This window comes from Podarcis pityusensis (genome assembly GCF_964106645.2).
Source record: "Podarcis pityusensis genome assembly, chromosome: 1".
Lineage (NCBI taxonomy): Eukaryota > Metazoa > Chordata > Lepidosauria > Squamata > Lacertidae > Podarcis > Podarcis pityusensis.
This window is the reverse complement of record NC_138028.1, coordinates 122,186,767-122,207,871: the sequence shown is the minus strand read 5'-3', so window position 1 is coordinate 122,207,871 and position 21,105 is coordinate 122,186,767. Positions and strand designations below refer to the sequence as shown.

Genomic DNA, 21,105 nt, shown 5'->3' with positions numbered 1-21,105 from the left:
CTGTGGCTGTATGCAAGAGATTCCCACCTGGTGGGGTCGATGCTGCCAGCCTTCGTGTCACGTTTGCAGACATCTTTGTAACGCAAAACGAACAGGCTGTACAGTGCATGTCAAGTGGCAAGTTGGACCCCAAGATCTCCTACAATGATTTTTTTTTTTTGCAGATAAAGTCTCTCAGATTCGGAAAGAGGTAATCTCCATCGTGGGAGCAGGGCCAGGCCAGGAGAGTGCTAGAGTCCTGTCTAGTCAAGTTGTGTGGGATCAATTCCAATCTGTTACCTCTGAGGATGTGGACAGGCTTCTTGGACGAGTGAAACCGACCACCTGTCTCCTTGATCCTTGCCCATCCTGGCTCATAAAAGCAAGCTGGGAAGGGCTGGGTGATGGGCTCTGTGGGGTGGTGAATGCTTCCCTCTGTGAGGGAGCCTTCCCAAACCCACTGAAAGAGGTGGTTATTAACCGCTTCTTAAAAAAAGAATCTTTGGACCCAGCCAATATGGCCAACTATTGCCCAGTCTCAAATCTACCATTCTTGGGCAAGGTGATTGAGCAGGTGGTTGCTGAACAACTCCAGGCACGCCTGGAGGATGCGGATCACTTGGATCCCTTCCAATCGGGAACTGTCCGTGGGACTGTCCATGGAGGGGCAGATCAATTGTGTCCAGGGCAGCTGTCTACCAGCTCCATCTGGTACACTGGCTGACCCCCTACCTGTCTGCAGACTGTCTTGCCAGAGTGGTGCATATTCTAGTTATCTCCCGCTGGGACTACTGCAATGCACTCTGCGTGGGGCTACCTTTGAAGGTGACCCGGAAACTACAACTAATCCAGAATGCGGCCGCTAGACTGGTGACTGGGAGTGGCCGCCGAGACTATATAACACCGGTCCTGAAAGACCTACATTGGCTCCCAGTACGTTTCCGAGCACAATTCAAAGTGTTGGTGCTGACCTTTAAAGCTCTAAACAGCCTTGGCCCAGTATATCTGAAGAAGCATCTCCACCCCCATCATTCATTCCGGACGCAAAGGTCCAGCTCCGAGGGCCTTCTAGCAGTTCCCTCACTGCGAGAAGTGAGGTTACAGGCAACCAGGCAGAGGTCTTTTAGGAGACCTCTGAAGGCAGCCCTGTTTTTTATGCTTGATGTTTTGTTGTGTTTTTAATATTCTGTTGGGACCTGGGGTATAAATAATAATTTATTATTATTATTATTATTATTATTATTAGGCAAAAAGTTCCCTGCATTGCAAGGGGGTTGGACTAGATGATCCTTGGGGATCCCTTCCAACTCTGCATATTCTATGATGAGACGGGCCAAAGGTCACCCAGTGAGTTGTTAGTGGGGATTCCCCCAGGGCAGTCCTGGGGAGGCACTTTCCTCCCCGTTTTCCTGCCGCCCTCTCCACCGCCTCGGGGCGCGTTTAATTTCATAGTCTTGAACTGCTTTCCCCAAACTCCCACTGCGGTGTGAGATCTCCTCCTACCGCCCTGGAGGAAGCGACTTCCTTCCCCCGCGGTAGGGAGGAGCGCCTTGATCTCCTCCGCCCCCTCCAGCCCCGGCTAGCCGATCCCCCATCGCCGGGGCGCCTCCAATGCGCAATTGCGCGCACAACACAAGCGCTGGGCAAGTCGGTTCTCTGCATCCAGGCCTCGGCCGCCGCGGCTCTCGGCGCTTTCCGAGGCATCGCTTTGTTCAAACAGCGGCGGGCAATGCAGCTGGGATCCGGCGCGACCCGGCAGCGGCTGCCGCCGTATTTGGTGCTCCTACCGCTGCTGTGCGCCCCAGCGGCGGTTCGGCCGGTCCGGTCCGGTGGCGCGCCGGCATTGCTCGCAGGTAAAGCGGCTGGAGGCTAACGCGCTGTTGGGCAGCGATCCTGAACTGCCTTTCTCAGCTTTGGGTCCCTAGAGGTTGATGGACTACAGCTCCCATCGTCCCTCGCCACTGGTCCTGCTAGCCAGGGATGATGGGAGTTGTAGTCCAACCAAACCTCTTGGAGACCCAAGGTTGAGAAAGGTGGTCGGATTTACCTCTGAGTAAACATGCATCCGATTCAGGGCTAAGCTGTAGTCCTAGGACCATAGGAGCCAACTCCGAGGGGGCTGAGGTCCCTTTGCCCCCCAAATATTGTGGGGGGACCGGGCCCCCCCGAAAGTAGATGGGCCTTGCCATTCAAATGGTCAAATGGTGTGCTTGTGCTGCGTCGTGTTCAAGTGGAGCAGGGCTTTTCTGGACTTGGCCCCCCCTCCAATCTTGTATCCAAATTGCCACTCCTGCCTTTGACGTTGGGGGAGAAGCTGTAGTGCTTCCCGACGTTGTTGGACTAATGGGGGTTGGACTAGATCTTCCAACACTATGATTCTTTGGTTCTGAAGGTCCACAGGTTCCCCATACCTGCTACTGCCATTCAGTAGGAATTTATGTAATTTGTGTAAACATGGGATAGGCTCGTGTGTTTACTTTTTCTCTCTGGTTGTGCGTTCAGTACTTTGTCTTGGCAGTACTTTGCTGCCCATAAATATTCCAGTTGTGTGCAAATGTCAATCAACCCTTGGCCTGTGATCCGGTAACCAGAATATGGGAGACTAAATAGCTTCATGGTGGTGCTGTGGTCTTAACCACAGAGCCTAGGGCTTGCCAATCAGAAGGTCGGTGGTTTGAATCCACACAACGGGGTGAGCTCCCGTTGCTCGTTCCCTGCTCCTGCCAACCTAGCAGTTCAAAAGCACGTCAAAGTGCAAGTAGATAAATAGGTACTGCTCCAGCGGGGAGGTGAACGGCGTTTCCGTGCGCTGCTCTGGTTCGCCAGAAGCGGCTTAGTCATGCTGGCCACATGACCCGGAAGCTGTACGCCGGCTCCCTCGGCCAGTAAAGCGAGATGAGAGCCGCAACCCCAGAGTCGGTCACAACTGGACCTAATGGTCAGGGGTCCCTTTACCTTTATGTACATGTTTGTGTGAGGCACCCTGTGATCTCCCATCCACACTACTGATCAGAAGCTCTGTTAACCGCAAGCCTGAACGGCTGGTATCCCCTCAAAGTCTCTCCCAAAGTTTTGTGCTGGTTTGTAACTTTGAGATTCAGTTCTGCATCATCAGGTGCTTCAAAACAATTCTCTGGGCACAGTGATCTTGATCTAAGATATATGTGTCAGCTTGCATTTCTTAGTACAGAAAGTCTTGATCTGATGTGTAGAGATCTTTCCTATTCTAATTAATTCAAGAGGCTTCTGGAGAAGCTTCTCTGCATGAAAGAAGCAAGCAGAAGGTTCATGATGTTTGAGTACAACTGGTTTAAACTGGTTCTCTTCTTACCTTTTCTGTCAAGGTCATGCTGGCTATAAAAATAGGGCCAGAAGGAGCCCGGGTTTCACTTTCTATCTCTCTTCCTTCTGCTGAGGTGTTCCGTACATAGTATGCTTAGTGTTAAAGTTTAGACTTATTATAAGTTATTGTAAGCTTAAGTCTGCTGCAACTGGATTTCTTACGGACAGTGCCAATCCTGAATGTATTGGATTTGTGACCATTATGCTTATTTGCCTTCAGTAGCAGCAAAGCTCTGCTGGATGAAATACAATTGCCTCTGATCTAATGGGGGGGGGGGACCTGCAATGTGTTGTAAGTTTTTACTCTGCTAACTATACATTGGAATCTACTCTGGATCAATATTGGGTAGAATCCCATGACAATATGAACTTGTACCCGAGAAGGGTTGGCTGATGTTACGGAAGACTTAGAGCAGTGGTTCCCAAACGGTTTGGTATGATGACCCACAAATCCAAATTTACATAATATGCATCCACTTACAGTGGTACCTCGGGTTAAGTACTTAATTGATACAGAGGTCTGTTCTTAAGCTGAAACTGTTCTGAACCTGAAGCTAATGGGGCCTCCTGCTGCCGCCGTGCCACCAGAGCACAATTTCTGTTCTCATCCTGAAGCAAAGTTCTTAAACTTAGGTACTGTTTCTGGGTTAGCGGAGTCTGTAACCTGAAGCGTATGTAACCTGAAGCGTATGTAACCCGAGGTACCACTGTATTGTCATTTGAAGTTAGACCTTAGGTCAGCAAACTTTTTCAGCAGGTCCACTGTCCCTCAGACCTTATGGGGGGCAGGACTATATTTTGAAAAAGAAAAAGAAAAGAAAGAACAAATTCGTATGCCCCACAAATAACCCAGAGATGCATTTTAAATAAAGGCACACATTCTATTCATGCAAAAACACCAGGCAGGCTCCACAAATAACCCAGAGATGTATTTCAAATAAAATGACACATTCTATTCATGTAAAAACACGCTGATTCCCAGACCGTCCGCGGGCTGGATTGAGAAGGTGATTGGGCCGGATCCGCCCCCCGGGCCTTAGTTTGCCTACCCATGCCTTAGGGCTTTGGCAGTTGATGGGTTCATGCATTTTAACTGCAAGCTTGCCTGTTTTTAAGCAGCATGTGTGGCACCAAAGCAAAAAAATTATTTAATGGCCCTATTAATGTGGAATTTGTTGAAATATTTACAGTACTTCCAAAGTCATTTACACTTTAGTTTGTGCGGTGGGTGCTGTGTTTAGGGATACTTATCAGCCAAGGAGAGCAATTTAAAAAGTAACAACCCCTTTGCTAACGAAATCGGTAAGATGAGATCCAAATATTTTAATCTGTTCAACTGCTGTTTCCAGTCATGTTGCAGTACTTTCTCCTAAGCCCAGATACAGTGGTACCTCGGGTTAAGTACTTAATTCGTTCCGGAGGTCCGTTCTTAACCTGAAACTGTTCTTAACCTGAAGCACCACTTTAGCTAATGGGGCCTCCCACTGCCAATGTGCCGCGATTTCTGTTCTCATCCTGAAGCAAAGTTCTTAACCTGAGGTACTATTTCTGGGTTAGCGGAGTCTGTAACCTGAAGCGTCTGTAACCCGAGGTACCACTGTATGCAGAAGCTGAATGTTATTCCACAGTAGCAAGAGCAATGCATCTTCTCATCTTCAGAAACACTCTCCACACACAGATCTTATGGCCCCTGGGACCTTAGGATTGTAGCCTGAATAGTGTAGCATGATTTCAAGTTACGACATGAAAAGCCAGTTCCAGGTTTACTTCCAGCCTTATTGTGGGGCTGCAGGCCAGGCAGTTGCACCAATGCAATTTTTCATGGGCTGCATGCCTGCAGCCTAACACAGTAAAGCGCATTCATCTATTTTTTGCTGGGAGGGAGAAGGGTGGTGGGAAACTGGAATCATATGATTCTGGCCACCTGTTGAGGATTGGACAGGAAGACTCACAACAGCTTCTCTGTTGGAACAGCCTCAGCGGTAAGCATTTGGGGGTTTAGCAGTGGATTTTGCAGTGCCAGTATATCACACCTATTAAAAATACGCTGCCAATCAAGGTTTGCAACTGGGAAAATCGGTGTATACTGCAGATTACATATAGCAGCAGGAAAATGTCCGAGCGACTTGCATGCATCTCCAGACTTTGTGACGCCTTCTTCTTTCTCCGTCTAGAGAGTAACTGTAGGCACTTGGAGACGATGGACGTCAGCCGTAGTTTAGAACCGGCTTGCTACTGCTACATTCCGCATGGAAAGATACAGCTGAAAAATATTTGGTCAACTATTCAGGTACAGCCCCAGCCCATGACTCATTCATCCCAAGGGAACGTGGTGACTGTTCTTCTCCCTAAAGAATACAGTTCTCACGATGGAAGACTAATGTATTGGAAGACAACTGCCACATGTTGGCATTCGGAAATGCCAGAAGGGGTGTTGTGTAGGAGAATTTGGAAGGTGTGACGTGCTTTCCTTTCTATTGTGGGTAGGGACTTTTTAACATATCAACACCTTTCTTTTGAGTGGGCCTCTTTGCAAGACAAGTGCAGGAACAAATGTAAAAATCAGTGACAGCATATGGTATCATAAATATTTCTCAGTAACGAGTGTCTTTCTCTAACAGCAAAACAATATATTGAGAGGAAAGGTGGCAGCAAGAATCTTAGTTTTCTATCCCAACCAAAGTGGACTGGCAGACAAAATTACTAGAATTTACAGAATTAGCAAAGATAGCAGGAAGAATTAGAGATAATACAGACCAAACGTTTATTAGAGAGTGGGATATTCACAGAAAACATCTTAAAGAGCATTGTAAAAATGTGAATTCTCTGGCAGGCTTGGAAGGACCCCTGTAGAAATATAGGAAATCTTATAGAATTAATGATACGGGATAAGACTGGAGTGATAACGAAAACTGTGTTACATAAAAGTAACCCAGGACCCTCGATGGTGTGGTGGAAGTCATAACAGAAGTTGTGTTGTAAGAAATCCACTTACTTTTTGGAATTTGTATTACCTTTTGGTTTTTCGTTAGTTGACTGTTTTTTCTTTTTAAAAAACACACTAATAAAGCAATTAAAAAAAGAGAGGAAACGCAAAGCTAAATCTGCTTCTGGGAGTCTGTTGCAGGTCAGCAAGCAGAAATTTTGGACAATGGGATTTAGGGCGTTGTGTTTAATGGGACTTAACTTCCCAGTATGTATGTTCTGGTACGCGTCTTAAGGCTGAAATCCCAAGTTATTTCCTGGGAGTCCCATTGCACTCAGTAGGACTTACATCAGACTAGATATGTACAGGGCTGCACGGCATGTAGACATGCAAGTCTAGGTTGATTTTGTACTCAGAATCTTAGGAATTTTAGTTTTGGGGAGGGAGATCTGCAGATCTAAAGTTCCCAAGCTCCTCTGGAGAGACAGAATAACTGATGAATCAGGTTGTTGGATAGATCTGTCCCTCTGGGCTCAATCAGAGTACCTTCAACACATAGACTTTCTGAAAAGAGCGGGAACATGGAATAAGTATCTCCCACTTCTGGGTAATATAGCAATGTGGCTCTCCAGATATTGTTGGATTCCAACTCCCATGAGCCTCTGGCAGGATGGCCAGCAATCAGGCATGATGGGAACCAGACTAGCAACAAGCGAAGGGTCGCAGCCTACCTATCCCTGCTGAAAAGGCGATAACTCTCTACCTCCAAGGTATTTTGATCCAAGGTTCTCTTCTTCAGCTCTGCTATTTGCGTTAAGAGAGAATGGATGAAACAGAAGGCTGATAAGAGTGTGGCTTAGCATATTTTAGCTTGGAAATCAAGCCAGCTTATCCTGGACCCTCACTGAAGCCTTATTGAGGTATGCCACTTGTACGTAGATCCTACACGTGAGCAAGGAGAAAGAAGCACCTTAAGTTGCTCCCCCTTTATTGCTATTCTCCTCCTGCTCCACAACTTGGAAGCTGACGTCGGGGCCTCCACAACTTGTGGGGCAGAGACTCCGTGCTTCAGATTTCCCCCTCCAACCCCTGGAGGTTGTTGGAAACAGTGGCAGGGGAGAGTGCTGTTGTGCTCAGGTCTGCCTTGTGGTCGTGGGGCTTCCCAGAGGCTTCTTCTTTCTTCTTTGGCGATCACTCGTAGCCGAGTAAGATTGTCTTCCATGAACACGGTTTTAACAGTGAGACCGTAAGTGACCGTGGAGGCCAGTTCTGGACCCACACATCCTTCCACAGTGGGGACGTTGGTTTCCAAGCGGGAGTTGATCATGGTGTGGATTTGCCAAGCGTGCCTTCCTCTTAACACCTTTCTCCCTTTCGTCCCGAGTTTGACCTTCTTCAAAGCCCACGACACCTTTGGTAAAGGCTGTTCTCCAACTGGAGCACTCGCAGGCCAGTGTTTCCCAGTTGTCAGTGTTTATACGACATTTTTAAAGATTTGCCTTGAGAGAGTCTTTAAACCTCTTTTGTTGACCACCAGCATTACGCTTTTCATTTTTAAGTTCAGCCATGTGGTTGGCCGCTGTGAGAACAGGACCCTGTTCTCAATAGGCCACTGGCGAGATCCAGCAGGGCTCTTGTTTCTCATTTGTGTTCTGCTTCTCTCTTATTTTGCACCCTCCAGCTCGTGGAGGGTGATGGAGATAGCAGCACAGGGGGAAATGGGGTTTAGGACATTCATCCCCATTCACTCTGCTCCTATGCAGTCAGATCTATGATTGTCTACCTATCTATCTATCTACAACTCCCATCATCCCATGTCATTTGCTGCCCTGGCAGGGAATGATGGGAGTTGGAGTACCAACAACATCTGGAAGGCCGCAAATTCCTGTCCCTGCTATAGGCAAAATCAAATTGGAAAAGCTATCGCAGAGTTTCCCAAACTTGGGTCTCCATCTGTTTTTTCGGACTACAACTCCCATAATCCCTGACCACTGGTCCTGCCAGCTAGGGGCGTCGGGAGTTGTAGTCCAAAAAACAGATGGAGACCCAAGTTTGGGAAATCCTGAGTTATGTGATTGTTGCTCATCCCTGCTCTGTTATTTCCTCCTGTCCTAAGCCGAGAGGAATAATTCAGGTATCTTCTTTATAGGTGAAGATAAGCAGCTCCGAAACATTTGAGGTGATGTCCATCCCAGAGGAACGGAATTGCCAAAGCTCTGAAAATCTGCTTGCCTTTTTCAAGTGCCTATTTAACAATATTTGGCATTCGGGCGTGTCTAATGAAACCACAATATCAGCGAGCCTGTATGGAGAGAAAACCTGTTTCTGGGTGCAGCCTATGAACAAAGCACCCTTCACTGTACACACAAAACTAAACAGTGAGTCACTTTATTTAATCTGTTTGTAAAGTGCACTTGTGTTATTGGAAGGATGCACAACAAGGAAGTGACTAGCTTAAAAATGAAGCAATGTGGACTTTCCTCCATTTTTTTCCATTCTGTTCTGTTTTAGTGTTGGATCGGACACTCTTTCCGCTGTTTCTCACTGGCATCCTTCTCTTTCATTTTGCGCATAATCTGAGCAGGTGAGATTCAGCTCTGTTTCACAGGGTGTATCCCTTATGACTTTAACTTGCTGTTCACGAAAAAAGTGGTGATCCATTGGCTGGAAGAAAAGCACTTGGGTTGCAGTGTGGAAGAGGCTTTGGAGACATAAACCCTTGTTAGTGGCACAGGGAAAGGTTGAGGTCTTCTCTCCCATGCACCACTTTTGCTCTGAAAAACCAACCACTCGTCTCTCCCTGTATATATATGATCAGGGGAGACCTGTGCCTTAAATATGTTGGCTTCTACTGCACAGAGTTTGATCCAGAGTTGCAGGAAATCTGTTTGCACAGAGCTTCCCCTTTCCGTCGCACACAATTTGATCTAAGAAACATATCGTAGCCGTGGCAGTTTTTGAAACCTTTTTGCAAACAGTGTACCTGCTGGAGAGAGACAGCTAGACAGCTCATCCATTGAGGAAGAGAGACAAAAAAAATAGCTAGCCTCGCTCTTTGGCTTTCTAGCCTTCCCATGTTGAGCAGGGAAAGTCTGAAGGGGGAGCGTTATACCTGTTTGCTTGAACACAGGGAGAAGGCTCCATACGATTGAGATCCTTGCATGGGATGGTTGGAAATGGAGAGGGTGGGACTGGTGGATTGGAGTCAGCCAGTCACCCCACGCCTCTAACTTATGTAAATATTTCCCAAGCGGAGCTTAGGAGGAGGAAAAAAATGGGGGTTGTGAGCTGAGACTATGCAGGGACCCAAAGAGAGAGAGAGAGATTGAGGATGCTCCCTATGGTATATTTAGGGAAGGTCAAATAATGTGCTATGTATAAGTATCCTCGCCCATAGGTCTCTAAAGTTTTAGTAAAATTGTGTGTTTTTTCATTTCTGTGTGTCTGAAACCACCTGCCCGTCCACAAAAGTTCTAACAGCACCCCTCTGCTCTCAAAACAGGAGTATCACATTCTATTATTCTGCTGGAGTCACATTCGGTGTCCTTGCCACTCTAGTCTTTCTCCTTTTGATGCTTAAAAGATTTATTCCCAAGGTGAGTGTACCGCTGATAACATAAAACAGGCTAGATAAGTATATCGATGCTAAACTTTGCTTTTCAATGTCAATTTGCTTTTCATCCATTCCCGGGCTTCCGAAAGAAATGATGTTATCGATGTAGGATTCCTTTTAACAGCAACACGTCTCAGCCGAATTTCTGACATTATTTGTGCAATTAATTATTCTGTCCTTTCAAGAAGCTCCTCTGAAATGATGGTTCTTTCCTTCGTTCCAACCTCTTCTTGGAGGAACCTGTAGCCCTGCAGACATTGGTGGACTTCAACTCTCATCAGCCCTGCCAAGATAGCAAGTCACAGAATCATAGAATTGTAGAGTTGGAAGAGCTTGAACCTGCAACCTTGGCGTTATCAGCGCCATGCTCTAACCAACCGAGCTAATCAACGATCAGGAGTGATGGAAGTTGTAGTCCTTCAATGACTGGAGGGCTTGGCTTAGTGGACAAGTCTAAGGCAGGAGCAAGTGGTAAATGAAGCCTTTGTATAATTCTTGACATAGTTTTGTTTTTCATCATGGGACAAACAATTCTGCAAACAATAGCCTGGTCGCTCTAGCCTGGAATCCCAGTGTGTGCTTTGCCCCTGAACCCCAAATCCCATCTACTCATGGGTAGGCAAACTAAGGCCCAGGGGCCGGATCTGGCCCAATGGCCTTCTAAATCCAGCCTGCGGACGGTCCGGGAATCAGCGTGTTTTCACAGGAGTAGAATGTGTCCTTTTATGTAAAATGCATCTCTGGGTTATTTGTGGGGCCTGCCTGGTGTTTTGACAAGAGTAGAATGCGTGCTTTTATTTAAAATGCATCTCTGGGTTATTTGTGGGGCATAGGAATTCATTCATTTCTCCCCCCCCCAAACAAAAATACAGTTTGGCCCCCCACAAGGTCTGAGGGACAATGGACCGGCCCCTTGCTGAGAAAGTTTGCTGACCCCTGGTCTACTCCATCCTTCAACTTCCTGCGTGGAGTAGGAAATTCTCTTACAATGCCCCTTCAAAGCTTCCCACTCAGGGTGGATGCTCAGAGCAGGTTCTGTGCGTGCGGCTTCACCTCCCCCTTCATGCAACTCCCAGCAGCCCACAACCAGCGTGGCCGATGGGGCAGAGATGATGGGAAGTTGCAATCCAGTAGCTTCATCCTGGTATTAGATTGGGGAATAATATTAGCAAACTGCCAGCATATTTTACGTGTGACTTAAAGGGAAACGGCAGCAGGAAGTTTGCGTTGCGTAAGAGACCTTAGAGGAGTGTTGAGAAATTATAGGGGTGTTGAGTGGGTTTGTAAAAGAGTCTTCGTCCCTTTCCTACTTTATAGGCTCAGCCTGGTACCTGGATGTAGTTAACACACCAGTAAGAATTAAAAGTACAGTCGTGCCTTGGAAGTCGAACAGAATCCGTTCCAGAAGTCCGTTTGACTTCCAAAACGTCCGGAAACCAAAGCGGGCTTCTGATTGGCTGCAGGAAACTCCTGCAGCCAATCGGAAGCTGCGGAAGCCCCAGCGGACGTTTGGCTTCCGAAAGAATGTTGAAAAACCAGAACAGTCACTTCCGGGTTTGCGGCTTTCGGGAGCCAAATTTTTTGACAACTAAGCTGTCTGAAAACCCAGGTACATGAGACGGTGTCTTTATCTGATTGAGAATGCAGCCTATTTATCCGCTTTAGGCAAAGCTGTGCCTTTTGCATCCGGTTTCTCCACATTCCAGACTGATGTGACCCCCCCGCTCGCCCCCCGATTATGTTAATGTGTTGACATGGGTGCTGACATGATTGTGACAGCTCTGTCGCACATTCACACAGCCTTTAGGAAATGTGATAAGACGTCCCTGTTCACTTGACTTCTGATTTACGAGACGGTTGTTTGAAACGTACTGTTGGACTAATGGCCTGTGTTTTGTGTCAGATTTTTATTTGGGGGCAGGTAAGATTGTCGTATCTAGCAAACAGTGGGCCCCATGCACATGAACCTATATGTACACTAGTAGCCATAATTGTGGAAGTATATTTCTGAGGTTTGATGGTTCATAACACCACTTTTTAGGGGGGGAGTAATACCATAAAATTATATATCAATGGAAATATAATTTAATGAAGAATGTAATGCAACAAGGTTTGTTCAATTATCTGTATTCTATCAAATGTTATAGCCAAATAACCATGAAAAGGAGTGTTTAGAGAGTCAATCAGGTGCCATCTTGTTTTGGCAATGATGGCTCATAACACCACTTTTTGGGGGGAGTAATACCATAAAATTATTTATCAATGGAAAGATAATTTAATGAAGAATTATATATCTTTCCATTGATATATAATTTTATGGTATTACTCCCCAAAAAAGTGGTGTTATGAGCCATCAAAGCTCGGAAATACACTTTCTCCAAAAGGTTTTGACAATTTTGGCCACTAGTTTATGTACAAACAAATTGCCATTTTTGTTCATCTGCCTCCCTTTTTATCTTCTCTCACCATCGTTAGGTAAGCACTTTCTGGATTTTAATGAGTGGCTGCTGGTTCTCTTCCCTCTATTTTCTTTACACGTGGAAAGAGGATTTGAAATGGCTGTGGCATCACTGCACACACTATGTACTAGGTAAGAGAATGTATAGAAACAGAAAACTGAAAGTGAACATTAGGCTGTGTCACACAGAAGGCATTGTCATTCATAAAACAGAAGATTTCTAAAATGGCACTTCCCCCTCTAAGGTTTTAAAGTTGCAGCCACTGGCTTTGTTCACAAGTGAATATTGCAATATCTAAGAAACGTAAGAGAAGTTCTCCTGGCTTGGACGCAAGCCAGGTTTGCTCACGGGAATAAGACGGTTTGAGCCTATTAGAGCAATCCTGGTCCAACCGCACTGGCTTCCAATTAGTTTCCGGGCCCAATTCAAAGTGCTGGTTTTGACCTATAAAGCCTTAAACGGCTCAGGACCACAATACCTCAAGGACCGCCTCTTCCCATATGAACCTACGCGGACCCTGAGATCATCTTCTGAGCCCCTTCTTCATGTGCCGCCTCCTCAAGAGGTCTGGAGAGTGGCAAGACGAGAACGGGCCTTTTCTGCAGTGGCTCCCTGTCTGTGAAATGCTCTCCCCAGGGAAGTTCACCTGGTGCCTTCATTATGAACCATTAGGCGTCACTTTTTAACCAGGCGTTTGGTTGATCTGTTTGACATCCTATACCCTTTAAAATGTGGCTCTTTTCTGAGGGGGCGGGGTGCTATTGGGTTGTTGTTTTTATTCTGATTATATATGTTGTGATCTTTTTTGTGAACTGCCCTGAGGCCTCCAGGTATATTATTATTAATAATAATAGTAACAAGAAGAAGAAGTTCAGCATCAGGTTTTCACAATGGCCAAACAGAGATCTATGGGAAGGCTGTAAGCAGGACATGAGCACGACTGTACAGTGGTACCTCGGGTTACATACGCTTCAGGTTACAGACTCCGCTAACCCAGAAATAGTACCTCGGGTTAAGAACTTTGCTTCAGGATGAGAACAGAAATCGTGTGGTGGCAGCGGGAGACCCCATTAGCTAAAGTGGTGCTTCAGGTTAAGAACAGTTTCAGGTTAAGAACAGACCTCCGGAACGAATTAAGTACTTAACCCGAGGTACCACTGTTCTCTCCTCTAGCTTAGCACTACATCTAAACTGCGGGTCATTGTTTTGTTTCACTCCAAACCACGACCTGTAACCAAGGTTTGCACTTGTCTTACTGATTGTGGTTTGTTTCTCCCTGGCAACAGCAGGAAAGAGCAAAGGGGGTGAGACCAATAGAGTCAGAGTAAACCATTGCCCACGGTTTACCGTGACGAGCAGGGTGCCTGATAAACAATGGCCATTGTTGTGGGACCTTGCAATTAGGCTGAAATCCTGTGTACCCTTACATTGGGGGTAAGCTCTGCTGAAGGCAGTAGGGACTTGTTTCCAGTAAACAGGGAAGGAATCGGGCTTCGTAACTGAGCTCACTTCAGTTTCTTTTTAAAGTTTTGTCCAAATGAGATTCTAAAATTTTCCCTTAGGGGTTTTTTTTTGTTTGTTTGTTTTTTTGAAATGAATGTGCACCTCAGCTTTTTTATCCACATAAAGAGGTTACACCAGAAACCGAATGTGTGAACTTGCCCAACAAGGGTCTCTTTATTCTACGAGGTGGAAAGCAGACTTTGCAAATACAGTGGTACCTCTAGTTACATACGCTTCAGCTTACATACGTGTCAGGGAACTGGAGAAAGAGAAGGGGGATGGAATGGGAACTTACAGGGAGAAGGTTCCTTTAATAAGCAGCTGTTCGTCTTTGGAGGAGAGAGAAGACGAAGTAGGGGTCAGAGGGGAGTGACTCTGAGAGGGTGGAGGTACTTCCTGGGCCAAGCACCTCTCATCAGAGAGGAAGAAGCGGGGCTGGGCTTAGACATTGGTTATGCTGGCCCAAAAGCGGAAAGAAGCCAGTCGGGACAACTAACCGACCATGATGAAGTCGCACTTTTGAACTGCTTGTATATAGCTTCAAAGAGGCAATAAATCTTGTAAATATGGTTGGATTCCCGGACTCTTATCTTCATTAAACACTCACAACTCACTGCCTGACAATACGCTTCAGGTTACAGTCTCCGCTAACCCAGAAATAGTGCTTCAGGTTAAGAACTTTGCTTCAGGATGAGAACAGAAATCGTGCTCTGGCGGCAGCGGGAGGCCCCATTAGCTAAAGTGGTGCTTCAGGTTGAGAACAGTTTCAGGTTAAGAATGGACCCTCAGAACGAATTAAGTACTTAACCCGAGGTACCACTGTAAATTTATCAGCTTGCCTGCCTTTCGTACGGTCATGTGCGACATTGCAGCACCATGGAAGCTCCCTTCCAGTTGAAGTGATTTCGCCTGGTCTCCTAGAACTGATTCTTACCACAAATAATAGGGCAAGGGGCAATTTACTAGCTTGAAATAAGCTAAGATAGTAGAGTTCCTTCCTTGTTGATCTTTGTATGGTTTTGTCGTTTGCTTTTCCAGGGTATTGCCTGATAGTCGGATCCATCAGTTTTGGTTTTTGTCACAAGCATGGGCCGCTCAAGAGTGAACAGAGTATGAACCTTCTGATGTGGACACTACAATTTATAGGATTGGTTTTCATTTATATTGGCATTTCCATTCCAGTGGTTGCCTATGCAGTCATTGTCACCATGCTGTGTTCAAAAATCCTGCATTATCCTCTTAGAGTATTCGGCTACATTGGCAGGTTAGTATCCTTTTGGGCTGTTAAACCACTGGATGAACAACCCCCTTTAATGGACATGTTTCCTCCCACCGTGTATGGAATGCAGGATCTGCCCACATCTGTTGGCTTGGATCATGTTACTTAAGAAATATTATTTTTATTGGTTCTGGAGAAAGCATGGGTTGGAAGGGACTTGGGTGGGAGTTGGCCATCCTCTAATACGGGCCTACATCTGTTATATTCTATGTATACCTTGGCAGTACGCTTCTCTTGTCGATAATACACAAGATTGCACAAACAGTGCATTCTAAAAGCACAAGCGCACCTTTTCCAGCACATCTTCCCTTTGATGGCATCCCTGTTAAGTGCAGCTGCTTTCACGACTCGCAAGAAGGGGCTGTTTGTTTTCCACTCTGCCTTTTAAAGAAGGTGCCCAGCAAAGGATATCGTGAGTTGTTTAAAGGCAGGTGCTGTTTTAGCACACATATAAAAATAGGAATATTGGGCATGAGCCAGTGAATACGCTCCCTTCACAAAAGGACCTTGGCTTCCACAATGGGGCTTTCCCTCAACCTCTCTGGCCCCTGTGGCTTCCCCAAATTGGCTCCAGAGAGGGGAATAATAATAATAATAATAATAATGATAATGATAATAATAATAAATTTTATTTATACCCCGCCCTCCCCAGCTAAGACCGGGCTCAGGACGGCTAACAACCAATAATAAAAACAAGTTGATTGAAATACAACTTTAAAAACAAGATTAAAATACAACATTAAAACAATTAAAATATTAAAGAACATTAAAGAAGAGGACTTACCCATTCAGATGGAACAGCCAACGTAGCACCATGTTGAATTCTTCCCCAAAAGTCAAGCAGTATTTTAATTTTAATTAGATTAGATTAAAATATAATTGAAAAGTTAATCAGTGTTTTAATTTGCAAATGCAGGGCTAAGGAGAAGGGGAAGCTTGGGAGTTTTTTGCCTTGTAGCATTTGTTATTTGAAAACATTGCTTCCTTCCCTGTTCCCTAGTGTTCTATATATGGTCTGCAGCCTGGTGGGGAGAGCACTGTCTTGTTTAGGATCAATTACAGTGCGGCTACAAACAAGTTCTAATTCCCCTTTTTTTGTATTTCAAATCCATGGAGCAGCTTTCGATCCGCCAGCTGTGGCCTTTTGTTTTCTCCTTTTCAGAAAAGCCAGCCGGCTTTTCACATCAGGGAAGTTGGAGGTTCGTTACCTGACTGAAGAAGAGTATCGGGAGCAGGGTGAACAAGAGACCCTCAAGGCCTTGGAGGACCTACGAACCTTCTGCCGTCGCCCCGATTTCCCCTCGTGGGTAGCAGTGGTGAAGCTGCAGTCGCCGCAAAGGTAGGAACTTTCTTCTTCTTCTTTAGGCCAATCAAAATTTCACAGAATAGCATGCCAGCTTTTGAGTTCCACAGAACTCTTCATCAGAGTTCCACGGAACCTTCTGCCGTCGCCCCGATTTCCCCTCGTGGGTAGCAGTGGTGAAGCTGCAGTCGCCGCAAAGGTAGGAACTTTCTTCTTCTTCTTTAGGCCAATCAAAATTTCACAGAATAGCATGCCAGCTTTTGAGTTCCACAGAACTCTTCATCAAAGCTGCAGGGGAGGTGTAAGTGTGGATCTTAGCTGATGGCAGTGCCACAGGCCTGCAGCTGGTGAGTGTCTTGAGGCAGAATTTATTCACAAAGTAGCTTTCTAAAGGAAAAGGGTGGCTTTCCCCCAAAGCGAGTCTGTATGAGAAGGAAGTTAAGGAAGCATTCATTTGCTTTAGGCCAGGGGTGTGGGGAAGCTGTGGCCCTTCGGATGTTGTTGGACTACAATTCCCATCATCCCTATTGGCCATAGGGCTGGGGCTGATGGAAGATGGAGTCTAACAGCATCTGAGGTCAAGGACGCCGGTTCCCCATCCCTGGTGTAGGCTGAATCTAGGAGCCACTTACGAAGCTGAGCTGATGTTGAGTTTTAATCAAGTTCTAAACTGCACTTCTGCAAAAGGATTATTATTATTATTTGGGGGGTGCGTTGGGAGAAAGTTTTATTAACTCTTTTCACATTGCAATAAAAAACAAACTAATAACGCACACAAAAAAGCAAAAGAATAAAAGAACAGAGAAAAGGTCATAGAGACTGGTAAGTAGACAGGTAAGTACAGAATCCTCTCTCACAGATATATCTTTTGTCCCATACAGAAAAGGGTGTGTCCTGCCATCATAACTGGGGGTGTCCCTTTCATCTCTCAGCCTCTCACCCCTGTTTAGGGAAATTTTTTATGCTTGATTTTTTTATCGTGTTTTTAATATTCTGTTGGGAACTGCCCAGAGTGGCTGGGGAAACCTAGCCAGATGGGCAGGGTATAATTTATTAATAATAATAATAATTTATTATTATTACAGTGGTACCTCTGGATGTGAACGGGATACGTTCCAGAGCCCCGTTCATATCCTGAAGTGAACGCGACCCGCGTCTGCGCGGGTCGCGATTTGCCCCTTCCACACATTATGTCATTTTGAGCATCTGTGCATGCGCAAGCGGTGAAACCAGGAAGTAACGCGCTCCGTTACTTCCAGGTCGCCTTGGAGCGTAACCTGAAAACACTCAACCTGAAGCGCATTTAACCCGAGGTATGATTGTATTATTATTACAGTGGTTCCTCGGGTTACATACGCTTCAGGTTACATACGCTTCAGGTTACAGACTCCGCTAACCCAGAAATAGTACCTTGAGTTAAGAACTTTGCCTCAGGATGAGAACAGAAATCGTGCCGCGGCAGCAGGAGGCCCCATTAGCTAAAGTGGTGCTTCAAGTTAAGAACAGTTTCAGGTTAAGAATGGACCTCCGGAACGAATTAAGTACGTAACCAGAGGTACCACTGTATTATTATTATTATTACTACTGCTACTGAGAGACTTCCCCTTCGCTGCCTCCCACACAGGGACTGTACATCACCTTCACCCGCGTGCAATTCTTACCCAAATTCACTAAGATAAAATAATTAAGAGAAATAATAGTAAAATACTTAGAGAGGAGAAAATAAGAATGGTAACAAAACAGAAAGAGATGGAAAGAAGGTTGAGAGCAACTTCCTACCATCCATCTGTTAGTTGTGCCAGCAAGTATTCCTCATCATAGTTCAGGTATCATAGTCCAAGTATAACGGGCGACCAGGGCTGGCTTATGCTTGCTTTGCCCATTTTCCCCCCACTTGAAATGTGCTCTAAGACACAAACTAGTCTTGAAAGACCTTTGATGCTATGGCCTGTTGGCTACGCAAATAAAGTCCTTGTTGTTGTTGTTGTTGTCTTGAAAGATGTGGGGAATATTGCTGGTGCTAAGAACGCAGTGGGTGTGGTGGACGAGAGTTTCCGAGCGGCACTTTTATATATAGCGCTTTATGACATAGCTGTCAACCGTCCCTTATTTGGCGGGAAACTCCCTTATCCCAGCACCGTGTCCCGCTGCTGTCCCCTATTGATGATGTCCCTTAAATTTCCCGGGTTTCAAAGGAAGCAGCTCCTCTCCTTCCCTCCCTGCTGGCCAGGGAGGCTTCAACTGTGTTGCTTGGCTGCCTGGCCTGCCCCCCTCTGGCCTCCTCTCACCAGCCTCGGCCCCTGGGAGCCCCTCCCCGCCAGGACTGAGGAGCCTTGAGAGGAGAGCGAGGGCAACCATAGAGAGAGCAGTTCAGAGAGCGGAGGAGGAGGCAGGTGTTCCAAGGGCTAACCATAGAGGGGGAAAGCGGAGGAAGGACCGCAAGTGCTTCTCCCATAGATTTGTAGTGGTAGACTAGCATAGATGGTCTGATCTGCGGGTTTACTTCGGGAACTATTCCCCCCCCCTTCCTCCCGCCCCGCCTGATGGAACTGAGAGCTGCAGATGGAGCACGAGAGAAAAGATACAGAACTGCAGCAGCATTTTCGTAGCTTGGACTTCGTTTTGCGCGAAAAGTGGTTGCTGCTTGTAGTTATTTAATCGCAGTGTTTCATCGGGTGGTGTCTTGAGCAGCAACCTCTGGAAACGAAGGGCTAAAAACCGGCGCTGCTCTCCCAAATTATCTGGTCCCTTTTAACTTCGTATTTCAGCTGGTTGACTAAAATCCCTTATTTTGGCTGCTGGTCCCTTATTTTCAAATCTGAAAGTTGACAGCTATGCTTTATGATCTCTCCTGCCCCACCCTAGATTTGCAAAATTTGTCCTGGGCCTTCCGCACGTGTCGCCTGAGGAAGTGGCCACCCACGACGAGCAGTACGGCTTGGGAGGGGCAGCCTTAGAAGAGCAACTTTTTAATCCAGAGGCCGAGGCCGAGCCAGACCGCCAAACGGAGCCCTGCGAGGTGGAGGAAAACCCCGAGGAACAAAAGCAAAACTTTTTCAGTAAAGATGTTCTCTGAGTCACACTGTCTGGAGGTAGTGAGGGAAACGCACCGCAGTTTTGCAAGTGGGTGAGATTTCGCAGAACGGACCTTGGAAGGTTCTGCTTTCTGAACTGCACTGCAGGGGGCAGCCAAGGTTTTCCGAAGGAGTCTCTTCTGCCGCTTCAGATATCTTTTTGCAACCTTTTAAGGTGGCAGAGATTTATCGGAGAACGCGTGTGCTCCCCAAAAGTACCTGGTTTAACCAGAAGTTCTACAAGACTTTTGTTTTTTATTCCGAATCAGAGGCTTGCAGGGAAATTTCCTCCCTGCTGATAAAAAAAAGAGGACCACTTTTATATGGTTTGTTTGCCCGATTGTCAAAAGACTCAACTTCTGGGGTGTTGAGTTCAGAAAACGAGCAAGAAATTAAAGCCTAATAAAAAACTATTTTATTTTATTTTCAAAAGGCAAGGGTGAATCAAAGTTGTCAGTCTTTGGTTTTAACATGGTGCTGATGTTTAAGAGGGAGTTGTAGCTCTGCTGCAATTATCCTCTTCCCCATTTACATATCCTGGTTTGGAATAAGTATGTATCCTGTGGTAGAGGGAGGCAGCATTTTCCACTACCGCATGGTGTGTGTGGAAGTCCACAGCATCTTACGGGCCCCACATCCATTCAACTGTGGGTACAAGGCTTGCCTCCCCAACTCTCTGCTGAATGTCTGGATGTCTAGGGCAGCCCTGGGCAGGCCAGCAAGTGGGGTCTTGTTCTTCCTTCCAAACATAGACCGTGGGGACTCTTAGGGACACAGTCCCTACCAGAGAAGAATGGCAAACCAAGCCGACGGACTATGCTGAAATGGCAAAGTTGACCGGAAAACTCAGGAACCAAGAGGACAAGAACTTTATAATAAAGAATGCGGAAAATCCACAACTTATTTGAGAGACCACGGTAAGCAGATGGAAACATTGGCAGGATTTTGATTTCACTTGTAGTATAACAATTGTCATGGAAAATAAGGAATGATGTGATAGTTAAAGAGTCTGGAGAAGATGCAGTTTTAAACGATTAAAAGGGGACTCCAGGGAAGGGGTGGAGGCAAGTTCTGAGATTCAGAGGAATCTCTATATATGGATATGTATTTGATTATTTTTTTTGTAATTTTGTATTGTAAAAACCAAATAAAAACGATTCAAAGAAAAAATATACACTGTGGCGTACAAGCGCACAGCTTGGTCTCTGCTTTATCACAAGTGGTGTTGAATGTTTTATTTTAAATAAAACAAGCCTGTCTGTATATCACATGCATGATGTGTTTTAAATTCTCTTAATGTACTTTTAATCTTTTGCTGGAAGCCGCCCAGAGTGGCTGGGGAAACCCAACCAGATAGGCGGGATAAAAATAATAAATTTATTATTATTATTATTATTATTATTATTATTATTATTATTATTATTTGATTGCATGGAACTAATGGAACACTCTGCAAAGGAGCATTTGATATGGGTTGGGAGAGATTCTTGTAGGGGTGGGGTGTGCGATTTTGAGAGCTGTTGATGGTGTGTATTCAATACACTGCATGCTGAGCCGATCCCTTTATTTTCCCTTTCTCGGGTGGATAATCTGGTTCAGAGTCTTTATCTTTCTACCTCACAAGGAT

General features: G+C 45.8%; 1 protein-coding gene across 2 annotated transcripts in view; it reads left to right on the top strand.

Annotated features, from left to right (window-relative positions):
* NEMP2 (nuclear envelope integral membrane protein 2) overlaps nt 1-20,743 on the top strand; it is an 86,870-nt gene extending 66,127 nt beyond the window's left edge. Inside the window, exons 1-9 of one of the 2 annotated variants that reach the window (XM_080971824.1) lie at nt 1,504-1,832; nt 5,496-5,611; nt 8,397-8,625; nt 8,759-8,831; nt 9,750-9,843; nt 12,336-12,450; nt 14,861-15,086; nt 16,264-16,440; nt 19,270-20,743. In XM_080971824.1, the coding sequence (XP_080827950.1) occupies nt 1,709-1,832; nt 5,496-5,611; nt 8,397-8,625; nt 8,759-8,831; nt 9,750-9,843; nt 12,336-12,450; nt 14,861-15,086; nt 16,264-16,440; nt 19,270-19,480 (1,365 nt within the window). In that variant the 5' untranslated portion in view covers nt 1,504-1,708 and the 3' untranslated portion in view covers nt 19,481-20,743. Of the gene's footprint in view, nt 1-1,503; nt 1,833-5,495; nt 5,612-8,396; nt 8,626-8,758; nt 8,832-9,749; nt 9,844-12,335; nt 12,451-14,860; nt 15,087-16,263; nt 16,441-19,269 lie in introns of those variants that run through there. The other variant, XM_080971823.1, reaches the window with a different exon arrangement.
* The last annotated feature ends 362 nt before the right edge of the window (nt 20,744-21,105 follow it).